The sequence below is a fragment of the Bos mutus genome, chromosome 11 (assembly GCF_027580195.1).
Source record: "Bos mutus isolate GX-2022 chromosome 11, NWIPB_WYAK_1.1, whole genome shotgun sequence".
Classification (NCBI taxonomy): Eukaryota; Metazoa; Chordata; class Mammalia; order Artiodactyla; family Bovidae; genus Bos; species Bos mutus.
Window position 1 is genome coordinate 34593482 of NC_091627.1, and position 18421 is coordinate 34611902.

The following is an 18421-nucleotide window of genomic DNA, read 5'->3' on the forward strand; positions in this document are numbered from 1 at the left end:
GCAAAATATAGGATGGGCCACCAATCAGCTGACAGATATTCTTCTGTCCTTTTTCACAGGTTAATTATCAATACTAGAGTCATCTACACTATGCAGAAGCCTTTGAGGCATATTTTTTTTGCAAGTTTTCCTATGAGTTCACTGCAGATAACAGTACACTGATACAGTCCCTGCTCACTAAGGAAATTATGATCAGTACAAGCGCTGGTAGTAACTGTAGCAATAATAATCACTTTGGGTGCACTTTGCAGTTTAGGGTTTGGAGTGAGCACCAGGATGTCTGGATGCCACTTCAGCTCTGCTTTGTGGCCCAAAAGAAAAAGCAGTTTTACGTATCTCTGGTCCTCAGTTTTCACACACAACATCCCTTATCCTCCAGGAGGCAGAACCAGGCCCCTGAAAAGTGGGGCTGGACAGATGTGGCCTCATCCATTATTCAAACCACCTTCTCCAGGAAGCTTCCCAACTTGACCAGACAACAGCTGGCGTGCTCCTTACCTGCCTTCAGAACTCAAAGGAAGTCCCTCTCCCCCTGAGCAGGGAATCCACACTCCTTTCAAAGTGTATCTTTGTCTTTCCTTCTAAATGGTGTTCATTCATCATATCCCTATTTCTCTTGGCATGCTTTCCACATTCACTATTGCTTTTGAGCTCTCACATCTCTCAGAAGTCTTTTCCAATTACACCCACCTTGTCTAGACCCCTTCCTTTTATGCTATATACTTCTTCACACTTATAGGTTCCATTGCATAGTCATAATACCTCATACACAGAGGCCTTTGCACTTTACAAAATATTTTATGTATGTTTTCTCAATCCTCTTAACAACCTCCTAGGGATTGTGTGTTCAATGTCCCCATTTCCCAAATGAGAAAGTTGAAATGAAGACATTAAGGGATTGTAATCATGACTACACAACTAAGACAGAAATCAGGCTTTTTAAAAATTAATTATTATTGCTTTTTGCTGCACTGGGTCTTCACTGCTGCAGGCGGGCTTTCTCTAGTTGTGGCGAGTGGGGCCTACTCTTCATTGCCATATACAGCTTTCTCGTTGCTGTGGCTTCTCTTGTGTAGCATAGGATCTGGGCTTGTAGGCCTCAGTAGCTGCAGCGTGTGAGCTCTAGAGTGCAGGCTCAGTAGTTGTGCCGTGAGGGCCTAGAAGCTCCACAGCTTGTGGAATCTTCCTGGACCCGGGATCGAATCCAAGTCCCCTACATTGGCAGGTGGATTCTTATCCACTGCACCATCAGGGAAGTCCAGGAGTCAGGATTTGAACCCAGTTTGAACCCAGGTTTTGTGACTCTAAATCCATGGTTTATTTCACCATATGGTATAAATTTCAACCATGTCCATGAGTTGTGTGAGACTCTTTTATTCATTCATTCAGCAAATAGTTTTAGAGTACCTGTCACATACCAGGTACTATCCCAGGGGTGGGGGATATAGTAGGGAATGATAATCTGTGGTATTTTAAAGCACTGTATTTTTAAAGAAAATTGTAACTATGATAGCAATATATTTTTTTATTGTCAAAACTTTCAGAAATACAGAAATCAAAGAGGAAAGAAACCATCCATAATTCATCTTCTTCCAGGAAAACCCCTCAGACAAATTTTAGAGAATATCTCTCTATTTTTTAGTGCATATGTAAAATATTTATATAAAAATAGTATACTCGGCATGCTGTTTTTAACTTGCTTCTCTTTATTTAAAATTATAAACACCTTTCTGTACTAATGTCATTTACCTCATAATTTTATTTACTTACTTATGACTGTGCTGGGTCTTGGTTCCTTTGCATGAGTTTTCTCTAGTTGCGGCGAGTGGGGCCACTCTTCGTTGTGGTGCACGAGCTTCTCACTGTGGTGGCCTCTCCTTTTGCGGAACACAGATTATAGAGCCAGGCTCAGTAGTTGTGGCCCATGGGCCCAGGTGCATCCATGGCATGTTGAATCTTCCTGGACCAGGGGTTGAACCTGTGTCCCCTGCCTTGGCAGGAGGATTCTTATCTACTGCACCACCAGGGAAGTCCCTACCTCATCATTTAAAATTTTCTTTCTTTACTTATTTAGTTATTTATGGCTGTGCTGGGTCTTCTTTGCTGTGTGCAGGCTGCTCATTGAGGTGGCTTCTCTTACTGCAGAGCACCAGCTCTAGGGCACTCAGGCTTCAGTCGCTGTGGCACATGGGCTCGGTAGTTTCAGCTCTGGGCTCTAGAGCACAGGTTCAGTAGTTATGGCCCACGGGCTTAGTTGCTCTGAGGGACATGGAAATCTGACCAGGGATCAAACCCATGTTTCCTGCATTTGCAGGTGGATTCTTTACCACTGAGCCACCAGGGAAGCTCTCTGCTTCATCATTTTTAATGTCAGTATAGTATTCCTTGGAATGGATGGACCATCATTTTTTACTCTAACCACAGTCATTAGATGTTATAGTTTCAACATTATGGCTTTTATTAAAGTGCTGCACAGAATATCCTTATACACATATTTGACACTCTCATTAGTATAAACCTCCAATAGTGGAATCACTGGCTTAAAGTATATCTAAAATTTTAAAGGTTTTTTGATGCATATTTGTACCTCCAAAAAGGTTTATGAACAGAGGGTAAAATTGGTTGTTCCCCCACACCCTTAAAATACTGGGTAGCATTGTTCTTTTGAATCTTCGCTAATCAGCAAAGGGAAAAACAAAAAGCATTGAAGTGTGAATTTATATTCCATTACTACGGAGATTGGCTGCTTAAAGATATTTGTTGGCTTTTGAATATATATATATATATATTTTTTTTTTTTTTGACTGCACTCTGCAGCATGTGGGATTTTAGTTTCCAGACCTGGGATTAAACCCATGCCCCCCTGCATTAGAAGCAATTATTATTGCTTCCTGAATATTTTTATCTTTTTCTATTGCTTCTTCATATCTTTTGGGCATATTCACCTGTTCTTTTTTAGGGTATTTTTTTCTTACTAATTTATAAGAGGGAGTATATATAGCAAGGATGGTAGCCCTTTTTTCCCATTCTATATTTTCCCCTGGTTTATTATCTTTAATTTCTACGTTTCTGATGTCGAGACACTTTATTTACACCTTTTTACATGGTCAGATCTATGAGTTTTTGTGTATGTCTTTGTGTGGTTTTTGTCTTTTGCTTGATTCTGGTTTTTTATCTTTTAAATGTACTGACATTGTTTAAAATAAGGAGGCTTCTTTTAAAGCTTATAAATCTTTAGTTGTAGAAATATTTTTGATGTAAAATCTGCCCACACTTTTATTTTGAAAACTTTTAAATCTGCAGAAAAATTGCAAGAATAGTACAATGAACACCCATATGCTTTTCGCTAGATTACCAGTCATTAACATTTTGCCACATCTGCTTCATCTCTTTTTTCCTCTGAATCATTTGAAATGTAATTGGAGATATGATACTTGACACAAATTACTGTGTTCCCTAAGAACAAAGGGCATTTGTCTCCATAATTACCACATAATTATTGCTCGAGAAAATGACAATTAATACAACATGATTATCTTATACAGACTATATTCAGATGCCCCCAATTATTCTTGTATTGTTTTTATCTTCCGGATCCAGGATCTGATCAAGAATAATGCGTTGCATTGCATTTCATTATGTTTCTTTAGTTTCCTTTAATCTGGCTGAGTCCCTCAGTCGTTTTTTATGTTTTTCATCAAAACAGTGGTGTTTTAGAAGTCTAGACCAATTGTTTCCCAGTATGTGCCTCACTTTGGATTTGCCTGATTGTTTTCTCATTATATTCACCTTAAATTTGGGGGCAGGATCCTGCATAGATGTGGCTGCTCCTTTATCATTGTATCACATGGGGAGGTTCCTGATGTCAGTTTGTCCCTTTGTTTGGTGGTGCTATGTTTGATCATTTGGTCAAGGTGGTGTCTGTTAGGCTTCTTTTTATCTTATTCCTCAGCATCTTTCACCCATGATTTTAGCATCCGCTAATGATTCTTGGTTGAATCAATTATTACTGTGAAAGTTTTCAAATGGTGATTTTTCTGTTTCTACCCTTCTGTCTACATTTATTAGCTGGCATTCTTCTGTGAAGAAAATCTCTCTTCTCTCCCCATCTTATCTACATTTGTTTAGTACTGATATGAACTCATGAATTTTTGTTGCTCAGTGTGTTTTAATCTATTCCTGTTATTACTCATTTTAATGCTCAAAATGCGAGCTCATTCAAGCTGGCCCTTGTGTTCTTGTGACATATCTATCCACATTAGCATTTAAACACTCTACTGTGCTGCTTTTTGCAAAAAAAATTTTTTTCCTGTTCTCTTATGCAACATCATACACTCTTTTATGCCTTGCATTTTTGCTTAACAAGATATACTGAAAATCTCTCCAGTTTATAAATCTCTTCTTCATTATTTACATTTGTGTGTGTGTGTGTGTGTTTATGTACCCAGGGGAGAATAGTATGACTTACAGTTGACTGTCTGTATCCATGGTTTCTCCCTATCTACATGTTGTTGTTAGTCACTCAGTCGTGTCCGACTCTTTTGTGATCTTATGTACTATAGCCTGCCAGGCTCCTCTGTCCACAGGATTTGCCAAGCAAGAATACTGGAGTGGGTTGCCATTTCCTTCTCCAGGGGATCTTCCCAACCCAGGGATCAAACCCACATCTCCTGCATTAGCAGGCAGATTCTTTATCAATGGGCCACCAGGAAAGCCCCTCTCCACATGTAGAAGCACAAAATGTAGGGGCACAAAAATGTTGGCCCAAGTTCACCTTATACTTCCCCTGGTTCTGGCCATGAGATCAATCATTTTCCAAGGAACCCTGATTGTCAGTAGAAATTGATATTTAGAGAGCTAGGTACTTGGTATGCTCACTGCTCCTGGCTTGTTTTGCCTCCAAGCCCTTTCAGTAGAAAGAAAAGGAAATATATAAAGACATATGTTTTCAAAGACACATATATATACATGTACTCTGCTCCAACATCATCAGTATACTTATGCACCTGTTCAGTCCTGCAGTGAATACCAGTTTCGGAACTGCTACCCTCGTACCACTGTCACCAACAAACTTACCAAGAAGTGGTCAAGATTTTTGCAGTTCTTTTTGTCCTTTGGTCACATCCCACTCGAGGTAGATAAAATGTTCAAAAGTCACTTGTATTAATTTTTTTTCTTTGTGGTTATGTTATTAATGTGAGATACAGTTAGGTTCATTTGTTTTTGTTTTCAATTTCAGATTTTTTTTCAGTGTTTGATCTAATTTTATCTTTTGAACGTGTAAAATGTGAAAGTAAAAGTCACTCAGTTGTGTCTGACTCTTTGCAACCACATAGACTATACAGTCCATGGAATTCTCCAGGCCAGAATACTGGAGTGGATAGCCTTTCCCTTTTCCAGGGTATCTTCCCAACCCAGGGATTGAACCCAGGTCTCCTGCATTGCAGGCAGATTCTTTACCAGCTGAGCCACAAGGGAAATATAACATGATTTAAAAGTCAGAACTTAAGAAGTTGTCTTCTTCTCTATTCCTTCCCTCCCATTCCTACTCATTCCTGCAAGTAACAATTTCATTTGTGACTGACTTCTCCTCCTGTGTCTTTTTTTACCAAAAAAGTGTGCGTGTGCGTGTATGCTTTGCACTTCTTTCTTATACAGGAAGCAGCTTACTATATATACTCTTTTGTGCTTTTGCGAGGCACACTGAAAATAACTGCACTTTGGTTTATAGAACTCTGTTTTGAAAAGCATCTCTATTTTTATTTTTTTAAAGAAAGTGGTTTATTTATAAATTTATTTTTTAACTATTTTGGCCATGCTGTACGGCTTGTGGGATGTTAGTTCTCAGACCAGAGATTGAACCCAGGCCCTTAGCAGTGAAAAGCATGGAGTCCTAACCACTGGACTCCCAGGGAAGCTCCTGTAGAACTCCTCCTCATTGTTTCTCACGTTCAGGTGTGCTCTACATGTGCAAGGTCATTTGGGTAGTCTCTTCTGCAGGGCATTTGAACTGTGTGTTTATGTATATACATGCTGCTGCTGCTAGGACACTTTAGTCCTGTCTGACTCTTTGCTACCCTATGGACTGTAGCCCGCCAGGCTCCTCTGTCCATGGGATTCTCCAGGCAAGAATACTGGAGTGGGTTGTTATGCTCCCCCCTCCAGGGGATTTCCCTACCCAGGGAGTCTCTTTTGTCTCCTGCATTGGCAGGCAGGTTCTTTACCACTAGTGCTACTTGGGAAGCCCTGTAAAATATATGAAATACACTCATTTTCTAATGATATGGTGGTCTTGATGATCCCTTGATTGTGAATTCTTTTTTTTTTTTGATTGTGAATTCTTTATAAATTTGAGATATTAGTCCTTTACTTCTGATAAACAGGTAACAATAGAACAAGGCAGTGGTTAGGGGCACTGATCCTCTGCACAGTGGAACATGGTGTAACTTATAGTTGACTCTGTGTACCCATGATTTCTCCTTCTCCACATTCCTGGGACAGGAGCATTGTAGTACTGTGTACTTACCATTGACACAATCCATGTATAAGTGGGCCCTTGCAGTTCAAACCCATGTTGTTCAAGGGGCTCTATATATTATATTTTCTATGAGTTTTAACAATACAAAAGTCTTTGCTTTAATATTTCTGGGGTAAAACTTAGCAGTCTATCTTTTATTGAATCTGTATCTTGAGAAACAGAAAGCACCCCTCACCCTACCCCCACCCCCAGACTGGAAAGGAGCTCCATCTGTGTTTTCTTTTAGTACATGTTTTCTTCTAGTAAAAATGGTCTTTCTCTTGCTCTCTTTTATTAACACCATTTTTTAAATGGAAGTCTGTTTATTTTACAATGTTCTGTTAGTTTTGGGTGTACAACAAAGTGATTAAATTATATAGTATATATGATTCCTTTTCAGATTCTTTACCATTATAGGTCATTATAAGATATAAGATACAGTAGGTCCCTGTTGCTTATCTGCTTTATATATAGACATGCCTAAATGCTAGTCCCAAACTATCGTTAGGAGCTTATTCTTGTGTATAGGGTGAGGTATGGACTCAATTTTATATTTTTCTGAAGACTATACAATTTTCCCAGTATATATTTTTAAAGTTCATCTTTTCATAAGTGACATGAGATGCGATCTGTATCAAACACTCAGTTCCCAGGTGCAATGGTTTATTTCTGGAAATTTGTGTCTGTCTATTGATGTGCTGATATCATACTGTTTAAATATAGATACTTTATGGTATATTTAATGTCTGATAAGGGCTAGTCCTTGCTTCAATACTCTTCTGTATAACTACTGCCCTTTTTCCACATGAATTTATTTTTTATAAGGTTTATTTATTTTTATTACTTTTTGGCTGTGGTGGGTCTTTGTTGCTATATGCAGGCTTTCCCTAGTTGCGGCAAGCTGGGGCTATTCTTCGTTGCGGTGCAGGGCTTTTCATTTTGGTGGTTTCTCGTTGCAGAGCATGGGCTCTAGAGCACAGGCTTAGTAGTTGTGGCACATGGACTTAGCTGATCCGAAGTTTGTGGGATCTTCCTGGACCTAGTGTCCTTTGCATTGCAAGGCAGATTCTTAACCACTGGACCTACAGGGAAGCCCTCCACATGAACTTTAAACTGAACCTGTCTAGGTTCAAATATGTAAAACTTAAATATTTTTATGTTTGTTTGTGTGTGCTCAGTCCTGTCAGACTTTTTGTGACCCCATGGACTGTAGCCCACTGTGCTCCTCTGTCCATGGAATTTCCCAGGCAAGAATACTAGAGTGGCTTGCCATTTCCTATTCCAAATGGTTAGTGATATAACTCATATTTGATTGATATCTCCCCAGCTGCATAGTCTGACATGTAGCCGATAGCATCAGTACTGCATACTGGCCAGCTTTATTCTGATTGGTCAGATTTCTGTTCTTAAACTCAAGAGTGTTTGTTGATCACTTGTCAAGTATTTTCAATATGCCAGGGGTTTGTGTGACCAGCTATTTATAGGGCTGCAGAACAAGGAGGTGGTAGTAGTAGTATCCTGTTTCCTCAGCCTGGTTAGATCCAAGTACTTAATACCCTCAGTTCCTTTACTGGATGCCTGGTACCCTCAAAGATGTTACAAATGCAAGATATGAGGGCCAGGAACAGGTGATAATTAATACAGTCCCATGTATTTGTACAACTTTTCAATTTCATTGTGATTTCATATCCAGGAAATGATTGTGGCTTATCACTAAATCAGAAGACTTGGATTTAGGTCCTGATTCTATGTTTCACTATTGTTATTTTACTTCTGACTTCTAGTTTCCATATATGTAGAAGTGGTACAGAAAAAAATCTATTTCATAGGATTGTTTTAAGAATTGAATTAATTTTTTAATAAACATCACAGTAACCATGGTATTGATCAGTAACCATGTATCAGCCATTACCAAAGCAAATTTTGTCTGCACTTTTGATCCCTAGATTCCTATCTTATAATAAGGCCCTGTTTATTCTGCTGCTTACTGATCCCTCATTTTCGATATCCCCATATATCTGCCATATTTAGAAATTCCAGCATGCGCTAAGCACCAAGTGGGTGCTGAATACAATGAGTATAGGGGCCCATGTGCTTCTTGGGCAGATTCTCCAAAACCACATGTTGGACCTCCTCATTCATAACTCTAAGCGCTTCTGGTGAGCCCTGGCCATGCTGCAGGTAGGATGTGATGGGGTGGGGCTGGGTGGGGCCTGGCCCCAATGCCTAGGCTGCCATAAGAAGCATATTTCAGAGGAATGGAGATGTGTAGATGTGAGGGCTGACTTTTATTCTGTGCCTCTCCTCCTCCTCCTATCAAGTCTGTCCTCCTCTCTAAGAAGTCTGTGTGCACACATAGATGTGTGTTTGTGAAATTATAACTATTAGGCAAGAGTCCCAAGGTAGCTAGATCCAGATACGCAAAATGATGTGCTCTAGAACTTTCAGCATTTTCATACTGTTCATGGGGTTCTCAAGGCAAGAATATGAAGTGGTTTGCCATTCCCTTCTCCAGTGGACCACATTCTGTCAGACCTCTCCACCATGACCTGCCCATCTTGGGTGGCCCCACAGGGGATGGCTTAGTTTCATTGAGTTAGACCAGGCTGTGGTCCATGTGATTAGATGGAATTCCAGTTGAGCTATTTCAAATCCTGAAAGATGATGCTGTGAAAGTGCTGCACTCAATATGTCAGCAAATTTGGAAAGCTCAGCAGTGCCCACAGGACTGGAAAAGGTCAGTTTTCATTCCAATCCCAAAGAAAGGCAATGCCAAAGAATGCTCAAACTACCACACAATTGCACTCATCTCACACGCTAGTAAAGTAATGCTCAAAATTCTCCAAGCCAGGCTTCAGCAATACGTGAACCATGAACTTCCAGATGCTCAAGCTGGTTTTAGAAAAGGCAGAGGAACCAGAGATCAAATTGCCAACATCTGCTGGATCATCGAAAAAGCAAGAGAGTTCCAGAAAAAGATCTATTTCTGCTTTATTGACTATGCTAAAGCCTTGACTGTGTGGATCACAATAAACTGTGGAAAATTCTGAAAGAGATGGGAATACCAGACCACCTGACCTGCCTCTTGAGAAACCTATATGCAGGTCAGGAAGCAACAGTTAGAACTGGACATGGAACAATAGACTGGTTCCAAATAGGAAAAGGAGTACATCAAGGCTATATATTGTCACCCTGCTTATTTAACTTCTATGCAGAGTACATCATGAGAAATGCTGAAGAAATGCTGGAAGAAACACAAGCTGGAATCAAGATTGCTGGGAGAAATATCAATAACCTCAGATATGCAGATGACACCACCCTTATGGCAGAAAGTGAAGAGGCACTAAAGAGGCTCTTGATGAAAGTGAAAGAGAGTGAAAAAGTTGGCTTAAAGCTCAACATTCAGAAAATGGAGATCATGGCATCTGGTCCCATCACTTCATGGCAAATAGATGGGGAAACAGTGGAAACAGTGTCAGACTTTATTTTTGGGGGCTCCAAAACCACTGCAGATGGTGATTGCAGCCATGAAATTAAAAGATGCTTACTCCTTGGAAGGAAAGTTATGACCAACCTAGATAGCATATTCAAAAGCAGAGACATTATTTTGCCAACAAAGGTCCATCTAGTCAAGGCTATGATTTTTCCAGTGGTCATGCATGGATGCGAGAGTTGGACTGTGAAGAAAGCTGAGTGCCGAAGAATTGATGCTTTTGAACTGTGGTGTTGGAAAAGACTCTTGAGAGTCCCTTGGACTGCAAGGAGATCCAACCAGTCCGTTCTAAAGGAGATCAGTCCTGGGATTTCTTTGAAAGGACTGATGCTAAAGCTGAAACTCCAGTACTTCGACCACCTCATGCGAAGAGTTGACTCATTGGAAAAGACCCTGATGCTGGGAGGGATTGGGGCAGGAGGAGAAGGGGACGACAAAGGATGAGATGGCTGGATGGCATCACCGACTCGATGGACGTGAGTTTGAGTGAACTCTGGGAGTTGGTGATGGACAGGGAGGCCTGGTGTGCTGCGATTCATGGGGTCGCAAAGAGTCGGACACAGCTGAGCAACTGAACTGAACTGAGAACTTTCAGCCCTTAGCTCTGCTTTCCTCTGGGTCACTCTAATTCTCAGGCAGGTGTTCTCCACTAGGTGGCAAACTGGCCACCAGCAGTGCCAGCTTAACATCCTACCAATCCAGCAACCCTGGTGGAAGGAGAGTTTATCTGTCCCTGTGATTCCTGCAAATACCTGAGGGAGGGTTTTCATTGACTTGTCTTGGTTCACATGCCTATCCCTTAGCCAGTCACTGTTCTTTGGGGGAAAGCAGCCCTCTGCCTAGGCCTGGGTCATGTGTTCCAATGGAGGAAGGGGCAGGAAGTGAGTGTCAATCAAACATATGTCACATGTAGCTATGAGAATGGGGGAACAATAATTCCCCAGAGGAAAATCAAGGTGCTGATGCCAGGAGGAGGAGAAACGGATGCTGAGCAGATAGCACAACAGATGGTCCTGAAAGTAGGGTTGCTAGATATAGCAAAGAAAAGTACAGGACACTGGTTAAATTTGAATTTCAGATAAATAAAGAATAATTTTTAGTGTAAGTATATTCCATGCAATATTTGAGACATACTTACTCCCTCCCTCTCTCTCTCTCTCTCTCTCTCTCTCTCTCTATATATATATATATATATATATATATATCCATCTGAAATTCCATTTAGCTGGATATCCAACATTTTAATCTTCTAAATCTGGTAGCTCTACATGAAAGGGATCAGCCAACGGTCATTTAGTGAGCAACCACCAGGGCCCCAAAACAACTTTTTTAAATGAGTAAAACCAACCAGTCAACTGGGAAAAAAAGCCTTCATGCTTTTCTTGTTTCCAAAGTTGGGGCAGGTCAGGGGGGCCAGAGTATACATGATCCAGTCCTTACCATCCCAGTATGGCCCAGCTAATGGAGGAGAGACAAAGCCAACACTTGAAACAGAGAAGAATTAAGTGTCAAATTGCATGATCCTTACTGAGGTCCAGTAGAATGTCAGAGAAAATAGAATCTAGGCACTATAGCAAAGCAGAAGGTTTCACAGAAGAAGCAATGTTTGAGCTAGGCCTGCAGGTTATGGCTAGGGAAAGGTGAAAGGCAGGGCATTCTTGTGAGAAGGAACATTAGCCGAGGCCCAGAGTAGGGATTAGGCATGATATGTGGGGGAAAAAGATCTGGAGTCATTTTCACAGAGTGGTGAGGGGTGATGCAGGAGCAGGAAGGTGATAAATTACGGAAGATTAAAAACCAAACAGGAATTTAGACTCGCCAAATGTAGCTAGATCTGTGCTGTCCAAGATGGCAGCCACTGGTCATCTGTGACTACTGGAGATCTTGAATTGAACTGAACTCTACATTTTGTTTAAAAAGTGAAGCAGTGTAATTTTTTTCATTAAATACAACTTTATTCTTTTGGTAGGACTTTATTTCACTTTTGCATTGAAATTCAGCACTTGACCTGAAATGTGCTGTGACTATAAAATGAAAACTGGATTTCAAAGACATGGTACAAAAATATTATAAAATATCTCACTCATAGTTAATTTTTAATACTGTTTACAAGTTGAAATAATATTTTGGATATATTGGATGAAATAAAATGACCAAAATTTATTTTACCTGTTCCTTTTTTAATGCAGTACTAGAAAGTTTTAAATTACATATGTGACTCACATTTTACTTCTATTGAACAGAGCTGAACTACATGGAGAGGAGAAGGGTGGTGAAAAAAAATAGAAGCAAAGTTTTCAGATGAACAGTCTTACAAGCAGCATAAAAGATGGATGTGGTTTGGTAGGAAACCAGAGGGAATGAGTTCAGTTTAAGATGACCAGCCTCTGGGGTTGGTGGGATGTGGCCAAAAATGTGATCAATTTGCTATTAATTCTCCAGTTTAACCCAGCCAATCAAGGCTCACCACCAACGCTTTTAGCCCAATTTTCCTTTATATCTGGGGATTTGAGTTTGGGATTGCTTACCAGGATGAATTCTCTGACTGGTCTTCGAGATCCCAGCCTCCCCATCTCCTGATTGCTTTTCCTTCCTTGACCCCATTCGCAGCTCCCCTGGCCTTCTAGCCCATCATTGACCTTCCCGCTTCTTCCACATCGGTTCTCCAGACAGCCGAAGCATGATGGTTCGAGAGCCTCCTTCAGGTGATCCACTTCCCTCAGCCACTTATGCAGGAAGCTCCCATCTTCCGTGTCCAGGTTGCACACGAGAAGGAACAGGTAACTCGCCAACTGCTAGTCATTTAGGAAACACCAATGGCAACCCACTCCAGTATTCTTGCCTGGAGAATCCCATGGACAGAGGAACCTGGCAGGCTACAGTCCATGGGGTCGCAAAGAGCCGGACACGACTGAGTGACTTCACTTTCACTCTTCTGAGTGCTTGCGGTGTGTCAGGAACTTGACTTGGCACTGAATTTACAAAGCTCAGTGACACTCTGCCAGGAGTTCCCTGTTCATGGAGGCAACGTGGGTTGTGACAAGTATCAAGGAAGTGTGAAACAGGTACTACAGAAGTGCAGAAAAGGGGTCTTCAGTTTTGCCTGGAGGGGAGTTAGGAAAGAGAGGGAGAAGGGGTCTTTGAACTGGGTCATGAACCAGGCCTGGATTAAGTTTTCTGGGTCAGGATGAAGGCTTCTCTCTGCTCTTGACCCACCTCATTCTAACTTCTAGTCTTTGGAAACTCCCTTCTATTCTTTCATCCAACCTGGTAGCTTCTGACTCCCACAGTGAATGCGTGAGCTCCTCCAGGGTTCTTCCTCAGATGACCTCGTATTCTCAGGCTTCAGTTCTCCCTGCCTCTTCCCTACAGGTGATCCCCATAGCCTTGCTGAGCCTCCTCTTCCAGTGCTCCAGTGCTCCATCCCCGAGGCCCAGGCACACCTGGCTGCAGCTCCGTCTGTGGGGCTGTGAGGAGCGCCCTCTCTCGGCCAAGTCGGAAGCGCAAGGCGGACCCCCCTGGAGACCCTCAAACCTGCCCGGCCTTGAACTGGTGTTTCTGGGCGCGTGGAGGGGGCCAGCCCAGCCCAGTCCACCCCTTGGAGACTTGCTGGACCAGCAGCAAGTGTGGTGGGAGCAGAGGCCCATTCTTTAGGAACACCAGCTGTCCGGGGTGGGGAGACAGTTTCTCTCCTGGGGGAGAGCTTGCTCTGCAGCCAGTGGTCTCCACTTCCCCTGGCATATTCCGATTTCAGAAGTAAAACTGAATGTCGTCTTCTGAAAAGTTAACTTTCCACTCTCAGTTGATCAGAGTTAATAGATCAAAGTCAATAGATCAGAGGGGAACAGGAAGAATGGCATATGTTGGTCCCAACAACAGGCTTGTTTCTGTACTTCTCCGCCTACCTCCCAATTCCATTTTCAGTGGCCACTGACCCAGATCTTATTCCAGCTTCTTTATATTCCCCCATCTCCAACATGTAGGTACAAATGTGCACACACACACACACACACACACACATATATTTCACTCCTACACAGGATCACACAAGGAAGGAGCAGTAGGAACTTAGCTAATTCCAAGGAAAGAGAGAAGAAATTGTGTCCCCAACAGAGGACATCCAGAAAATAATAATCCCGACAACGACAGGATCCTCATCACTAGAATGAATGCTACATCCACACATTTTAACATGAAGTGAGCATTGCATCTCCTAGCCAGTGTTTGCAAAGGAATGTAGGGAACTCTGGCAGAGTTGAACACCTTTCAGTGGTGGACCCAACACACACTAGAAACCCCAGTACATTTCAGACCTCAACTATCACCTGTTTTGACAAATCAGAGGCACCCTGGCCCATCCCAGACCCCTGCCAGCTCTTCAGTGCCTACGAGGTATGATCCCTGTAATAGAGAGCTGGCTCCCCCTTGTGGCCAGAGAGTACCTTGGTGCTAGATACCCAGGAACTCTCAGGGGACAAAACTTCTCTGAAGCTCACTTGAAACTTTTGGTACAAGGGTGACTGCTAAGGAGCCAAATAGATTTCAGTTTTATGAGAACAGAGTATTCAACCCTTTAAAGACAGCCATAAGGGCCCGCTCTATACCTGTGGGCCTCCAGCCTCTATTTGAACTCCCTTTTCTTGTTCTACATCTACATTTATGTGGCTACCTCGGGTCTTTAACCAATGTCCCCTTCCTCAACATCATTCCTATAGGGCCTTCTGATGGTCATCCATTTGGTTTTTATCCTCCACAAACACCTTTTCCTAACCCTACAAGTCAAGATGGGTAAAGTCAGGAAAAGGCCCTGCAAAGGCTTTCAGTTTCTCTTTACCCACAGCTCTCCCATGCACTCTGTTGGGTAAATTCTTCTCTCCTCTTGGCCTCATGAGCAGGGTCAGGTCAGAGAAGATAACCAGCTTTCCAGGACTGGAGGAGGCAAAGCCAACATGTGCAGTAGGCCTCCTCCCACATGTGGAATGGATAGAGTGCAGGGTCAGATTTCCCCAAGGCTGAATGCAGGACTACTCCGGAAGTCCAGAAAGTTTTCCTTTTTGTGTTTTTAGTTTACTTGCCAAGTGCTTGGATGGCGCAAAGACAGCAAGTGAATTCACTACATGTGCAGCTGCATGTGACACATGTTATGAAAAAGGTGGACGACGACTCACCTTGGGAAACTTTAGTGGCTTGGCTATACTCTGGCACTGTAGAGCAAAGACTAAGGTCCGATCCCTACCCTGTAGGAACTCACAAGCATATATGAGCAATTCCAGGATAGGGCAGAGATCACTGAAGTGGGTTAGACTACCAGGCTAGGTACAGAGAACTGCCAGAGTTATTCTGAGGAGATTACAGAGTAGGCCAAGAGTCAGGGACAATATTGAAAGAAGATTGGGGTGGGGTGAGGGAACATTCCAAGAAAACCTAGGAAAGTCCGGAGACTCGCATGGGTGTGTAGATCGAGTATCAGAGAGTCAGGTCGTTGTCAGTGGAACCTGAGTTTTAGGAAGAGCTAAAGAGATTCACAGATCTTTTTTAGAACTATCCAGAAACAAAAGATAAGATGATAATTTTTACCACTGTATTTTAAAAAAGCAAATATCTGAGGTCAGGAACAGCTGGAGAGTAATCTATAACACAAGGCAGTAATTTATCCTGAAATGACTAAAAGAGTCTATCCCAGAAGACTGGGTTGGATTGTGGAAGATTATGGGGAAACAATTTCCCACTACATCAAAAGTACTTACTTTTGCTAGATCAAAAGTAAGAGGTGAGGAGGCAAAATATATCTGGACATTGCATATAATTCATATTTAATATATTTAAAAATTGAACTCATGATTAACATATTTTAAATCAACTATACCGCAATAAAACACAACTTTTGAAAAAGAAACAAGAATGTAAACTATCAGAAAAAATAAAGTCCATCACAAGGCCAGAAGAGGTAAAGGGGGCATGACAAGTTAATACAATATAATGCCTTGGGTATATCCTGGGCAGAAAAGGGGCATTAGTGGAAAAACTGATAAAATTCAAATGAAGTTTGGAGTTTAGTTAATAGTGAATGTACCAAATCACATAGTTTTTTTTAATGTACCAAAAAAATGAGATGAGATGAGATGTTAACATTCAATGAAACTGGATACATGCTATACAAGAACTCACTGTGCTATCTTTGCAGCTTTTCTGTAAATTTAAAATTTCCAAAATAAAGTGTTTTTTCTTTTAAGGTCAAATTTATTGTCATAAAATTATTTGTAATATAGTATTATTCTTTTCTGTGTTGGTTATATGTTTTAAATATAGCAGTGTATACATGTCAGTCCCAAACTCCCACTCCATGCCTCCTGTTCTCCCTCCCCCAGAAACCACAAGTCTGTTCTCTATATCTGTAAGTCTATTTCTGTTTCATAGAAAGTCCATTTTATCATATTTTATTAATAGTTGCCACATATAACTTGAGTAACAAGTAACATATTCAGATTTTGGTTTATTTTATATCCAATATTACAACAAAGGGATAGAGAAAGGTTGAAAGTAAAAGAGTGGATGAAGATATACCATGCAAATATCAACCAAAATAAAATTGCTATAGCAATATTAATACCAGACCCAATAACTTAAGGCAAAAAGCATTACTAGAAATGGAGGGTCTTCATAGTGATAAAATAATTCACCATGAATAAGTTATGATTTTAAATAACAAAAAATATTTAAACCAAAAACTACAGTACTCAAAAAAAGTACAGTACAACAGAGGATGAGATGGCTGGATGGCATCACTGACTCCATGGACGAGTTTGAGCAAGCTCCAGGAGTTGGTGATGGACAGGGAAACCTGGTGTGCTGCAGTCCACGGGGCCACAAAGAGTCGGACAGGACTGAGCGACTGAACTGAACAGTACTCAAAGGAAAAACAGATTCACAATCATAACGAGAAACTGCACACATTTGTCTCAGTTGTTGTTATTCACTCACTAAGTCGTGTCTGACCCTTTGCGACCCCATAGACTATAGCCCGCTAGGATCCTCTGTCCATCAGATTTCCCAGGCAAGAATACTGGAGTGGGTTGCCATTCCCTTCTCCAGGGGATCTTCCTGACCCAGAGACTAAACCCACATCTCCTGCATTGGCAGGGTGATTTTTACCCCTAAGCCACCAGGGAAGCCCCTTGTCTCAGTAGGTGGTGGAAAATAGCAGCCAAAAGCTTAGGAATAATATGAATTTGAACATTAAGATTAGCAGAATTGACCAAATGGACATAGAGGGACACTATCCTCACCACCTCCCACCCCACCCCTTGTCCCATATGCAGAAGAGGAAGTTCTAAAGAGACACTATTTTTAATACTTGCAGAATATATCTTATCTTTAGGCACATATGGAATTTTTAAAATTGACCACAAACTGGGAATAGAGTCTTAAAACATTTCAAAGGATTGAAATTAAAGTACATATTCTAACCACAATGCAACTATTAGATAACTAGAAAATTCCCCTTTGTTTAGAAATGTTTAAATGAATAAACATTTAATAAACATTTTAATAAACTTAATAAACATAAATAATCCATGGATGAAATAAGAAATCATGATGCAAATTAGAAAATAGTTAGAACAGGATGATAACAAAAATTCTATATATCATAACTTGTGGCATGAAGCTAAAGTAGTAAGTAGGACGAAATTTATATCTTCAAATGCACAATTAGAGGAAAGGGGCTAAAAGTGAATGATCAAGTCATGTATCTTAAGAAGCAAGTTAGAAAAAAATTCAGCAAAATGAATTAAAGAAACAAAGAAGTCATTATATGTCAGTCAGTCAGTCAGTCAGTCGGTTCAGTCACTCAGTTGTGTCCGACTCTTTGCGACCCCATGAATCGTTATATGTCAGTTATATCTTAATAAGGCTGGGGGTGGGTGGGTGGCAGAAAGTAGAAGTAAAGAAATAATAATAACAAAATCACAAAATACTGAAATAGAATACAAACATTCAGACAGTTGGTTCTTTAAAGAGATTACTTGACAAATTTTTAGCAAGATACATACAGGAAAAGGAAGAGGGGGAGAGATAGGAGGTACAAATAACCAATATCAGAAACACAAAGGAGACACTACTATATTTGAATAGCTGTATGTCAGTACACTTGAAAGAGTAAATTAAATAGAAAAATTGCTAGAAAATACAGCTATGGTTTTTCCAGTAGTCATGTATGGACGTGAGAGTTGGACTATAAAGAAAGCTGAGCGCCGAATAATTGATGCTTTTGAACTGTGGTGTTGGAGAAGACTCCTGAGAGCCCCTTTGAACTACAAGGGGATCCAACTTGTCAGTCCTAAAGAAAATCAGTCCTTAATATTCACTGGAAGGACTGATGCTGAAGCTGAAACTCCAATACTTTGGCCACC

General features: G+C 41.0%; 1 protein-coding gene across 1 annotated transcript in view; it reads left to right on the plus strand.

The window, feature by feature from the left end:
- Window positions 1-16215, plus strand: part of GCKR (glucokinase regulator) — a 30158-nt gene extending 13943 nt beyond the window's left edge. The window contains 5 exon segments of the mRNA XM_070380123.1: window positions 12621-12691; window positions 12694-12790; window positions 13383-13415; window positions 13418-13472; window positions 13475-16215. Of these exon segments, the coding sequence (XP_070236224.1) occupies window positions 12621-12691; window positions 12694-12790; window positions 13383-13415; window positions 13418-13472; window positions 13475-13770 (552 nt within the window). The 3' untranslated portion in view covers window positions 13771-16215.
- Window positions 16216-18421: the final 2206 nt, after the last annotated feature.